General features: G+C 34.6%; 2 protein-coding genes across 2 annotated transcripts; both read right to left on the bottom strand.

Moving 5' to 3' along the window:
• Positions 1–268: 268 nt before the first annotated feature.
• LOC140834461 (probable WRKY transcription factor 11) lies at positions 269–2,076 on the bottom strand. Its single transcript, XM_073199348.1, has 3 exons — positions 1,248–2,076; positions 716–841; positions 269–615 (listed from the first exon to the last, which is right to left on the bottom strand). Exons 1-3 carry the CDS (start codon positions 1,952–1,954, stop codon positions 444–446), a joined length of 1,005 nt encoding a protein of 334 aa, XP_073055449.1. The 5' UTR covers positions 1,955–2,076; the 3' UTR covers positions 269–443.
• A 6,363-nt stretch (positions 2,077–8,439) lies between these two features.
• On the bottom strand, positions 8,440–11,874 carry LOC140834460 (probable xyloglucan glycosyltransferase 5). The gene is made up of 5 exons (XM_073199347.1): positions 10,996–11,874; positions 10,481–10,789; positions 10,115–10,405; positions 9,868–9,981; positions 8,440–9,779 (listed from the first exon to the last, which is right to left on the bottom strand). Exons 1-5 carry the CDS (start codon positions 11,716–11,718, stop codon positions 9,141–9,143), a joined length of 2,076 nt encoding a protein of 691 aa, XP_073055448.1. The 5' UTR covers positions 11,719–11,874; the 3' UTR covers positions 8,440–9,140.
• Between the last annotated feature and the right edge of the window lie 511 nt (positions 11,875–12,385).

Here is a 12,385-nt window from a genome sequence, read left to right as displayed (position 1 = left end):
ATCTCACGCGTCATATTTTGTGAGACAGTATATCTTATTTGAGTCATGCATGAAATAACATCACTTTTATGTTAAAAGTATTACTTTTTATTGTGAATATCGGTAGGATTAACCGTCTCACAGATAAAGATTCGTAAAATCAGTCTCACAATAGACCTACTCATAATCAAAAAGGCAATAGAAAGTGTGACCCAATTATTTACTTACCTCACTTTTGTTTTCTCTAGTAAGTGTCACTATATATAAATATAATAATGAACTCAAAACGTAAATAAATTCTTCAATTTTAGAACTAACGAGCAATATACAAAATGAAGCAATTTCCTTTTAACTGTTTTAAGTCCACTACTCCTACAAAAATTAAAAATATGTTCGCAGCAGGCCCCTCATATTCTAATCAAATTACAACAACTGCCACATTCCCCATTCAACCTCGGGGTTGACTAGAAAACAAGCTTGGCGCCACTGCCGCCGGCAGGGATCTCCGTCGACACACCTTGCACATGCCGGTGCTCCCCGTCGTAAGTAACAATCAGCATCGTTGGATCATCATTCGCCCTCTCCACATGCTTCCTCGCCGGGCAATCCCTCACCGTACTGCATCGATAATAACCCCTGAAAATTGGCGTAAGAAGATTGATTAGCCAAACTGTTTCCAGATTAACGTGGATTCGTTCCGTCTAAGGTAGATTAAGCGTTGGTGAACTGAAATTACCGTGGGTATGGGGATCCTTTGATTGGTTTTTGACCATATTTTCTCCACGAGTAATCGTCCGCGGGTATATCTGCAACTTTTGAGCTGATGGCTGGCACTCTAATGGTTTTCTTCACCCTCAGTTTCCTGCAGAGACAATGCCGCAATTTTAATATGAAAGGGTTCCTTCGTTTCGATACATTTCTGCACTTAAATCCGTAATAAATTGCTAAGGAACATGAGGCAGCGCAGAAATCGAATTAATTTTTCATGCAAGCATTTCTTGCGGTTCTGCTTTTATTATCTGTCCACTTTGTTTCTACCCAATTTTAAATTTTCCCGTGTGCCAGCTAGCCCCTGGCCTTCTTCAATAACGCCAAGTTACAGGGTCAAAATTCCGTTGCCCAAGATTTTGTGTGTGCACATGATATTATCGATAGTTTTACCATCCTAACAATCTAGTTTCAATTTCATGAGCAAAGATATTTTAGTCATTTTGTTATACAAGATTTTGATAAGATGTTTCAGCTGAAAAAATATGGTAAGAAATTACCTCTTTTTGCAGTGGCAGCGGCCGGAACCCGAAATCTTGCCGGAGAAGTTTTCAGAGTGGTCATGCTCCCGGCATCTCTTCCCTGACAGAGGCGGCTTCCCGGCGGAAACAGCGGGAGCCAGGATCGTCGACGGTGACCCACCCTTTCCATTTGAAACGCTCCCTTCACCAGTAATCGAAGACAAGAAAGTCGAAGACGAGTTTCCCGATGTCGTCCCCGCCGTCGATAAGCTAAACCCCTCCTTTCCCATTACCTCAGACGTGTCCTTCCCTAAGGCCATCAGCGACGGCTGGGAGAAATCAAGCGTCGAAGGCTGCGTCGCCGCAGGTGTAGTGGACTTGGGGAACAAACTCAGAGGCTGATGTTGGTAGATTCCAGAAGCCGGATTTTGAAGTTGGCAAGATCCAGATGTTCGGGTATGAAACTGAGGAGCAGTAGATTCGTCGGAGTAAGGCAGCGGTTGAGCAGGAGCACGGCGGAATCGGGCATGCCCGGTACGGTTGAGAATAGAAATAACCTTTTTGAACTTGGAAACCGTGAAATCGGTTATTTCTTTGCAGTCGAGTTGCTGATTTTGGCTCTGCTGCTGCTGCTTGTGAGACACCGCTTGAATCAAATGCTCCATTGATTTAATCCCAGCAAACGCAGCATCTTGAACCGCCATTTGGTCGTTGAGATTGGAATAGCCCAGAAATTCCACGGCCATATTCTGCTGACTGATGAAAAGGGTCACCCCTAAAATCCAATCAGGACAGTTTTCTGCTGTATATTATTCAGTTTTGTCGAGGGAATTCAAACAGGAGAGAAATGTGAATGGGGAGAGGAGAGGGGACTGAGGGGGTGATATATGGGAGAAGACGAAAGGAGAACCAGACGATAGTCAAAGGTTCATTACTATCCAACGGCTGATATTGGGTCTTTGAAAATTTCTATGTGAAATACTGGCTTTTCTGTTGAAAATGGTAGAGGTGGGACCCCTTGAGTGGAATTCGAGGAAATTAGTTTGCCAGATCTATTTTACTTGCTTCCAAATCTCTGTACAATATTGTGAAGGGCAACGTACATACAAAGTTGAGCTTGGCGTGGCATCGGAGTCGAGTATTAAAAAGCATCTCTCACGATTTCCATATAAAAAGTAAATAGTGTCATTTTTTCGTTTGACTCTTAATCAATCACAGTTTTCTCATACCTTTTGAAACAATTTGGATATATTTGAATGAAAATGAATTAGGTCAAGATTCTCCGAGAGAGAATAATTTTTAAAATTTTACAATTAGGTTTCCCAATATACTATTAATTAAACCTAAAGTTAGGTTCAGTAAACGATTTGATACGTCGATATCAATTCAAGCTAAATTTACATAAAAAGCACCGCTATTTCAAAGAACTTTTATTTTTTTTCTTGACAAAAACTTATGTGAGACGATCTCACGGATCGTATTTTGTGATACGGATCTTTTATTTGGATCATCTATGAAAAAGTATTACGTTTTATACTAAGAGTGTTATTTTTTATTGTGAATATCGGTAGGGTTGAACTGTCTCACATATAAAGACCTAATCTTTCTTCTTTTGTAAAATGACCTTTAGGTACATGGAAAAATTGAATACCGAATAAAATTTTTAAAACATTATATTTCAAAATGTTATTTTTCTAAAATTTATCGGAAGGAGACAGTTTAGGGGTGAAACGGGTATTTCTTAAATTTCACATAAATGGGAGATTAAAAAGAAAATCATTTTTAATAAAATAAAAAATATTTATTATTTTATTTTAAGAAAGGCTGACTGAAATGGGAGACATCATGTGGGATACGGTTGACCCACTTTGAAAATTTCCTAAATCCCAATAAAGGCTCTGAATTCACGACCGTACGATCAAGCTAGCCTCATCAACGGCCCCGATGCATTGGGTGGACGCTGACGACTATAGACTTTTTGTATAAAAAAATCGCATTAATTACCAAAACCATTATTATGAAGCCACGTGGATTGCATTTCTTAATTAGTCGTTTAAATTTAATCACAAATTAGAAGAAGGGGAAAAAAATCAATGATCGGAAAATTGTTAAAAGTGATCCATGAAACTAATTCAAATGATGAAATTATTTTCATAAAAAAATAACTTGTGAAATCGATCTCTTGTAACTAGTTAGAGGAACTCGCGATTTCAAATAGATTATATTTAAAAAAGCTTAATGATAAAAAAAAATATAGAGAATTCAAGTTAAACTCGAATTTAGATAATCAATCACTTAAAAAATGCCAAAATTGTTAATTATATCGATATGGAGATTTGTTTGCGTGTTTCGACAACTAATCTCACACTTAGTTTAGAAAAATCATCCAATCTAGAAGAATGGTTAGGCTCAATTTGGACTTGAACATCGAGATTCTCATGTCCAATGTCCATGAGTTTGGACAACTTTATTTTAATAATTTTTTTTAAAAAAAAATAAGGAAAGCGATCGGATCCAACATAAAAGCAAATCCCAACTATTCACTTTATTTAAAAGTAATCAAATGCAATTGAAAGCAACTGTAAGCCACTAATGTTATTTAATATAGACTTTATACATTCTCACTCGATTTGGAGTATTTAAAACATCAAACTTTTGACTTTTAATTTTCCCATATTTAAATTAAAGGCCACGAAATGAAAGTTTATGTTATTTACATGTGTAGTAATTTTACTCATTCAGCACGTGATACGTATGTATGAACAAATGATCATGATTCATCACTCATCACACGACAAACATATATTTTATGTGTTGAGTCGATGATAACATTTTCATATAAATATCATTTACCAAGCTACGATAAAGAATAGTACTTGTCTACTTTCTTATTTATTACTGGAAAGTGTGATTTCAACAAATCATTATTGCTAAAAATCTGTTTGCCATAATTAATTGTTCGTACTTCCTAAGTTCCAACTAAATTGAATAGTTTATATGGTAATGGGAAATGTCAACGAACCTGATGAATATGAATTGGATCAAAGTTGTGCATGACATCACTTCCAACTTATGCTAGTGGGATACCTTCTTCTTTTTTTCGTGTCTAGGAAAAGGAAAATATATATTTTTACAATTTTCCATTTAAATTTTTGGGAGGTAAAAAAAACAATTATTATTATTATTTTAAAGACAGTTTATTTTTAAAAAGAACAAATTAATTAACGGTATCATTGAGCAAACACGTACTCTGACATTTTTATGTTCAACTTTGAGTTTGAGACGGGAGGCTGATAATACTTGAGTGGCGGACATTTGGTCCCCTCTTATTCAAGTGATTGAATTTTCGGTCTAAAGACTCAAAACATGCTCATGGAATTCTTCTGAAAATAATTTAAGAAATCTAGCAAGTTTTGATTCGTAAATATATTCGTGTGATTCGGTCATAATTTGGAGATATGTGTATTATATGTGAGCAGAAATTACAAATAACAGAATGATTGAATCAAGCTCACAAAGGTAAAACTATAACCGGAATAAGTGTACTACTTACAATATGAGTATCGTATAAGGAAAACAAAACAAAATCGAAGTCTGTAACAAGTTACGGCTTCCTTAAAACAGATTTGTACCCTCCGATATGTGCTTGTGGTCTAAACCGGGTGTCTGTTTCTCAGGATACAACAGACAGACAAGTAGTGGTATTGCACAAATCACTATACTAGCGACCGAACTATAACTTGAACTTTAACAGTGGAAAAAGCAGGAACAGAAGTGCATCAAGCAGGAGCAGGGTGCATGAACATGGGAGCAAGTAGATTTTTCGATGTATTTTCTGACCTTGAAACATCTCTTATTTATATATACTAATAGCATCAATACGAAAGGTCAAAAGTTGCATGTAAAAGGTTTCTTCTGAGGAAAAAAATAGCAAAAGATGGCACATACTAGCTAGGAGATATTTGACTTGATCAGTCCGACATTCGACACACTAGTGTCGTGTTCGTACGCTTGCACGGTGTGCAGAAAGAGAGCCTCTTGATCAATCATTCTTACATTTTCATAAAATATAATAGAATATAAGCTCATTATACCACATTATTTTTTCGACGTGGGACAAACACATAATCCCTTGATTTCCATTCACACATAAAAAAAGTCATTAACACAAAACTCAATATATATATATATATATATATATATATATATATATATATATATATATATATATATATATATATATATATATAATCCAACATTATCAACACAAAATTTATTTGTTTAAATTTTCACATTAATTAAGAAAATTATTGGAAAATAAATTTACGAATTTTTTTATTTTATCGATATATTTTACTTTTTAAAATATGGTTGCGCATGCTTGCACGTTTTTTCATACGTAGTTATTTATGAATATACGAGTCAAAACGAAAACACTACTAAATATAAAAACGGAATTATATATTTTAGCCAACTCTATACTTTGCTATCAATATTTGACTTTTATATTTCAAATCCAGACAACAAAACATCCAATTAGAAATGCTTTTAAAACACAAACTGCAAGAAATCCTCGGTCCTTGTTGCCTGTGGGAGAAGTCCAATTTACCATGTGGAATATATAAGGCCGACACTTTGGCCCAACCAGCAATGTTTACTTGTAATGTGGGCCTCGCATAGGCCGAATATCATGATTGCCCGAGTCCACAGCAAACAGGCCCAATATAGAACCTCGAGGACATTTGTAGCATATCATGTAACATATTATAGAATATAGAGATTTAAAAAATAATAATAAACAATCGGTTTTATCCATAGTATTTTAGCATAATGTCAACTTCAATGCTGAAACAATTTCTTGGAACAGTTTGATCGGAGCTCCCTCTTCCATCCACAGCTTTCCTAGCCAATTCCTTTCGATCCGATCTCATTTCTTTCTCCATCTCACCTCCCATCTCTTGTTTCACTCTACTAACTATCTCTGCTCATCTCACGAGCCGTCTCTCATTTGTTTTTGCTCTTATCTCCATCTGGCCGATATATTTACAAAGCCTCTCAAATCAATCCCATTTCACACAAAAAAAAATCCGCTTTTCTACAAAGAATAAGTTCAATCTTCTGATATTCAATGTTCAAAAAAATATTGTTATAAGTATGATAAATATATCATACTTCGATATTTATAACAATTATACCGTGATATTTTGTTATTGTCTCGTGAGATTTTGTATTTAATTTATCATCAGATTTTGATAAATGCAATTTTTTGTATTGTTTGAATTGTTGTACAAATATCGTTGTACTTGTAACATGAACTTAGTTTATCATGAACCGATTTATAGTTGTCTAAAGATTTTTAGCGGCGAACCCGGATCGTGATCTTTGATTTACTTTAAAAATATGTACATACTATATTTGTGTACGCCATGACTAATTTTAAAATTCTATCGTAATATTTTCCATATACAAAAAAATTCTCAAAATGAAAATTTATATATATATATATATATATATATATATATATATATATATATATATATATATATATATATTAATTTTAATAGTTTATTGATGTCAACATAAAATGAATCTAGCGACTAGCACAAATAATAATTTTTTGTTATACAAATTATGATAGCATTAACTGATATATTATATATAATGTAGAAAAATAATAAAAAAACTAAAGAATAATACGACTTTTAATATTTAGTATATTTTATATCACATTCCAAGATTTAATAAGAATTTGATAAATCAAAATCTTTTACACCTCAATATTTTATGTATTTTGAAAAAAAAAATTATATATCCCTACTAAAACCAGGGATAAATTATTTAATATTAAAGGTATATTTATTTAATTTTTTTATATTGCAAAAAATTATTAATACGTGTTGTTGGCAAACACAAAAACTGCAATCGAAAATTTTAAGGTAAATCCAAATTTTGTCATATAAGGAAAGTAAATACACATTTGATATTGTTCAAAAATCAATTAAGGTATAAATTTACGTGAGACGGTCTCACGGGTCGTATTTTGTGAGACGAATCTCTTATTTGGGACATTCATGAAAAAATATTATTTTTTATGTTAAGAGTATTACTTTTTATTTTGAATATCGGTAGGTTGGCCCTGTCTCACAGATAAAGATTCGTAAGACCGTCTCAAAAAGACCTACTCACCCATTAAATAGGTAATGTCGAATGTTATCAACACCCCAAATTTTATATATAATTTCTGAAAAACCAATAAATTGGCGTCAACAAAATTTCAATATTTTTTCTTAACATATGCAAAGTTTTTACACTGCAATTTTGGCGGTCATTTTCATGTTATTATCCAAGTAGGGGACTAGCAAAAATCAAGCAGAAACGTTTTTAATAATGTATATTTTATCATAATGTGACAAACTGTGGTTTAAATTCGAGCTGTCAGGTCATATCTAGGTAGGGTGCACGTTCGAGCATCGTATTATTTGAGGTCGACTTGATTTAAATTATGCATGATCAAGTTCGAAGAGCTCGAATTGTGTATATATCGAGGTATTTGAGTATCATGCTAAAAAAGTTTTAAATTCTTTAATCTTTTGCTTTCTTGTTGATCACTGGCACGAAAGAATGCTAATTATGGAATTTATGTTTTAACAACTAATTCCAAACATTAATTTTCTTTAAAGATCATAAGTTTGTGTCACACACGATGTAAATAAAATAAAAGACCAAAGATACTACTGTTAAGGAATATGAACAAAACAATAGTAATGTAAGAAGGCCACAATTTCATAGGTAGCATGTCAAAATCGTTTCCTACTCTCCATTGACGAGAAATTCGAATGGTGGACCACCACAGTCAATCGAAGGTGGAGCTTTGTCCCAACTCGTAAGAGCAAAACATCCCACAACTTGCTATACAAAATTAAAACACAACATTTGTGGCCACTCCATTGCTTAAAGCAATTCCCATGTCCAATCTCCTATATTTCGCAGTGCCGACACCATTTTTTTATAACACTAGAGATGAATATCTACTTTTGCAAGAAAACCTTGATACGACTAATATGTTTGATGGGAGTCTCTCCTTAACAGAATCACAATTTCAAGAATTAATAGCTGTGTCACAACATTGTTTGCCTTGGAAACGTTGATATCCAAGTCGACGATCTACGCCTACGTTAGCGGCAGCGATTTCTTGCGACATGATTCTAAGTCTTCCCTTCTTTTAAGTCACAAGTCTCAACAAATAACAATGAGTTTTAGAATCTAATCCTAAAATAATACTCATACTTTCTTGTGAAGTTGGTTTGATAGACTAGTGGGTGGAATGATCTCTTCAATATCCTGATCTTTAGTAAACACAGTTCATCAAGTTAACTGAAAAGCCAATGACAAGAACAGAAGAAGTAAAATCGAAAGTAAAACGTATCTATTGATGCACATTGCTTGATCCCAACAAAATGGGAGTTTAGATGTCAAATTGAAGAAGTATCATATCAAGAAAAGTACTGGTAACTATACAGTCAAATGTGCAATGTTTCCTCATTATATATAGTAGACACAACCCAAGAGTTTCCACGAGCAAATTTATCTTTTAAAGTATTTCTCAATCATTTACAATACAAGGCGAGAGTGGAATGACATAGTACACACAAATATATGAGACCAATTACCACAACAGAAGAATTGATCTTCCAACCTATATACATAATGAAATTACATGTGAATGTTATGGTTATCCTATCTAAACAGAAAATTTGTCGAAAAAATAACAGTACAAGGTGATTAACAGGACGAAGAAACCTTTATTTGGCGTGAATCTTGATGAATGATATTCACACTTAAACAAAATTACCCCTTAAATGAGCTGCTTAAGGCATCAAAATGACATAGGTTGTCTTGTCTTCATTTTACCTTTCATCATTTAGTTCTTTATCAACTGACCTGTTCTCCAATCAAATCAAGACCGACAAGTAGAAACGTGATGCCTTGAAATAGTAAGAAGTAAAAATGAAGTCCATGAGCAGACAAAAGACTTCTGAGTGAAGCAGTTAGCAGAAGAAAAGCAAGAGCTAGCTCTTTTCGATAAATCTTGTTAGTTTTCTTGACCGGTTTGTTCACTGTTTGTTCCTTCAATAGGGTGAGATCAGAAAGATCATTTTCCGAAGCTCCCCTATTGATCTGTGGCTGGATAAGTGATTTCGTATCCTTATCAGCAGCAGCTAACAAGTCGGATTCTGAAGACCTTCCGGCCTTTTTGGTGACAATCCACTCGTATGAGCTACCTAATTGGAAGAGTCCCGATACCATGGCATTGAATTTAGTGACTGACATAGTGTTTTCGAATAGGAGATAGGGGGCGATGAAAGGGATGGATTTTGGTGAGGGTAGTATGTTGAGGAACGTCATTAGGATAGGAACGAAGCAAATGACCCACGTAGGTAGCTCAGCTTCGGGGATGAACATGGTCAATGGAAGAACTATGCAGAATAACGTGAATGAGTAGAAGGGAAGGATGAGTTTTCGAAGTAAGAAGAAGAGAAATATCAAATTCACTTTCTTCCATATTGATATCTGCAGAAAAGAACCAGTATCCGTGGATCATCAGTGAGGCTTTCATCTGAAAACTATTAGCGACTTATAGAACTAATATTAAATGCACCTTTGATTTCAGGACAGCGGGCAGGCACAACCGGAACAGCTGCATAGGACCAGAATGCCATCGATGTTGTTGCTTCCTGTAAGCTTCAAATGACTCAGGAACTTCACATAGAACCTAAGTTCATATGCACGTAGAATACAATTGCGTTAGTCATAATAGTCGAGTTTCTTCAAAAAGTAGGAATGACATGCTATGCTTTCTAAGGCACGGTGGCTGAAAAACAAAGTGAAATGACTGAATTTGGTACCTTGACATCATTAAGATATATGAACTTCCAACCATTGAGATGTGCACGTACAGCAATGTCCATATCTTCTACAGTTGTCCGTTCAAGCCAACCGCCAGAATCTTCCAATGCTTTGATCCTCCAAACACCGGCAGTCCCGTTGAAACCGAAGAAATTCAAGAACACCCCATTAACCTGCTGTTCTACCTCAAAATGATAACACAAATTTACGTTCTGGAGGCGAGTCAACAAGTTCTCATCCTTGTTAACAAACGTCCATCTTGCCTGAACTAATCCCAGTTCAGGATTATCCTACAACAAAAGAATTTTTTTGTCAAATCGGAATTTGACTGTTATTCAAGAATGCCAAAAGTTGAAGTAAAAAACCTTAAAATGTGGGACTGTCAGCTTGAGAAAATCGGGGGTTGGTTGAAAATCCGCATCAAATATAGCAACAAATTCGTAATACTTCACATAGTCACATCTCATTGCTGATTTAAGATTCCCAGCTTTATAACCGGTTCTAATCAGACGATGCCGATAGATTATGTTAATACCCTTTTGGCTCCATTTAGCAACCTCCGATTCAATCAACAACTGAATATTTTCATCATTAGAATCATCAAGAATTTGAATTAGCAGACGTTCTCTCGGCCAATCTAGTTGACAGACTGCTGATATAGAAAGCTCATACACCTGTACGAATAATACAAATTTAGATATTCTTATTCACAAAAGATTTCAAATCTTTAGATGACGTTTTTTTCCCATTTATCCCATTAGACCAAACTTATGTATCCTTGCATTGTCTTACTGAGCTGCGCTTAATGATCTAAGAACAGCAACATATCAAACACTGAAAGCGACATATAGAAGAAATATTGAAGGAAATTATATCATACCTCCCGCTCGTTACACATAGGAATTTGAACAAGAACCATTGGGTAATTTTGAGCTTCTCCTTCAAGATCTTTGTATTCAAAAGGATCACCATTTATTGTAGGTCCAATCTTCTTCAACTTGATATATAAGAATCCCAAAAACAGAATTAACCGATCCAACGATTGGATTAGGAACAGAACGATACAAAAGGTCGATAAAGAGAGCACAAATGGCGCAATACATCGAACTCGAAACTCCAACCAAGCCACATAAAACAGTTGGAACAGGCCTTGGATATCATAAGTGTGTGGAACGTAAAGATTTGGATTCTCAAAATAATGCCACCCTTTGAAATAAGCTACCACCTCAAAACCAAGAATTCCCAATAAAATCGTTAAAAAGGACTTTATAACTTTCAGCATCAATTTACCCCTCCCTAGTTTCTCGCTGGCAAAAGCCACTCCTTGTCTAAAGATCAACCTCTTCTTGATGGCTCCAAGAAGACCCCACAAAATAGCTCCAAGCCAAGCCACACAGCCGACAGCTCGATTAGCCTTAAGAAGCAAAACCCATTTGACTTGCTTGGAATTTTTGAGCCGGCTCTTGTCCACTGGCTTGAATGCAGCATCGGGGCCATCGATTTCTAGCATGGAGAAATTGGGATTTTCCATTTTCCCTACCACTGGAGTTCCTTGAGATGTGTCTTTAGTCCACCAGTAGAAAAGATTCATTCTGGGAACCATTTTCTCTTTTCCTCTAAAAATGGAGGTAAAATTTCACCCCGCAAGGAATATAGAAACCGACCCAAAATTCAAAAACAGGTTCAAGAGACAAAATGCATCAAATCTTTACATTCAAGAATATACAAAAAACATGTTTAAAATGTAGACTTGCACCTATTAACACCAAAAGTTAGATAAATAAAAAAATTTTTAAGTCAATATATATAACTCTATGATATTTAATCAACGAATGTGAGATAACTAACACACTTCTCAAGTCCGTACGTGAATATTTGAAACGTAAAAGTTTACATATGACCCAATAATGAACAGAAAAGATGACCCAACACACAAAAAACATGAGCTTTGATATCATATTAAGATTAAAATTTAAATCTAACTCCGTCTCAAAAACTAATTCAAGTAGAAGATTGTCCAAATTTATATATACAATTCTAAAAAACTTTAGAACAAACTGAAATTGGCACCACCAACTAGAGAAAATAGCTCACATTAAATAAAAAAAAATCACTAATAAATAGCAAGTTCGGTATTCAAAAGCAGAGTACATGAAAGTTTAAAAAAAAAAAAGTCAAAAAAAAAATAGCTTAAAATATTGACAAATATTCTTTGCACACAACATTACACAAAGCAAAGCACCATTTCAGAGAAAGGTATATAGCATCTA

The sequence above is a fragment of the Primulina eburnea genome, chromosome 6, assembly GCF_022965805.1.
Source record: "Primulina eburnea isolate SZY01 chromosome 6, ASM2296580v1, whole genome shotgun sequence".
NCBI lineage: Eukaryota > Viridiplantae > Streptophyta > Magnoliopsida > Lamiales > Gesneriaceae > Primulina > Primulina eburnea.
This window is presented reverse-complemented; position numbering and strand designations above follow the sequence as displayed.

What these genes read in the sequence shown, in the direction of transcription:
- LOC140834461 (XM_073199348.1), bottom strand. Translation starts at nt 1,954, where the DNA reads ATGGCCGTGGAATTTCTGGGCTATTCCAATCTCAACGACCAAATGGCG. An exon ending in CGCTGCCACTGCAAAAAGAG is followed by an intron (nt 842 to 1,247) that starts GTAATTTCTTAC and finishes TTGTCTCTGCAG; the next exon opens with GAAACTGAGGGTGAAGAAAA. An exon ending in AAAGGATCCCCATACCCACG is followed by an intron (nt 616 to 715) that starts GTAATTTCAGTT and finishes GCCAATTTTCAG; the next exon opens with GGGTTATTATCGATGCAGTA.
- LOC140834460 (XM_073199347.1), bottom strand. Translation starts at nt 11,718, where the DNA reads ATGGTTCCCAGAATGAATCTTTTCTACTGGTGGACTAAAGACACATCT. An exon ending in TATATCTTAATGATGTCAAG is followed by an intron (nt 9,982 to 10,114) that starts GTACCAAATTCA and finishes ATATGAACTTAG; the next exon opens with GTTCTATGTGAAGTTCCTGA. An exon ending in CCGCTGTCCTGAAATCAAAG is followed by an intron (nt 9,780 to 9,867) that starts GTGCATTTAATA and finishes TCTTTTCTGCAG; the next exon opens with ATATCAATATGGAAGAAAGT.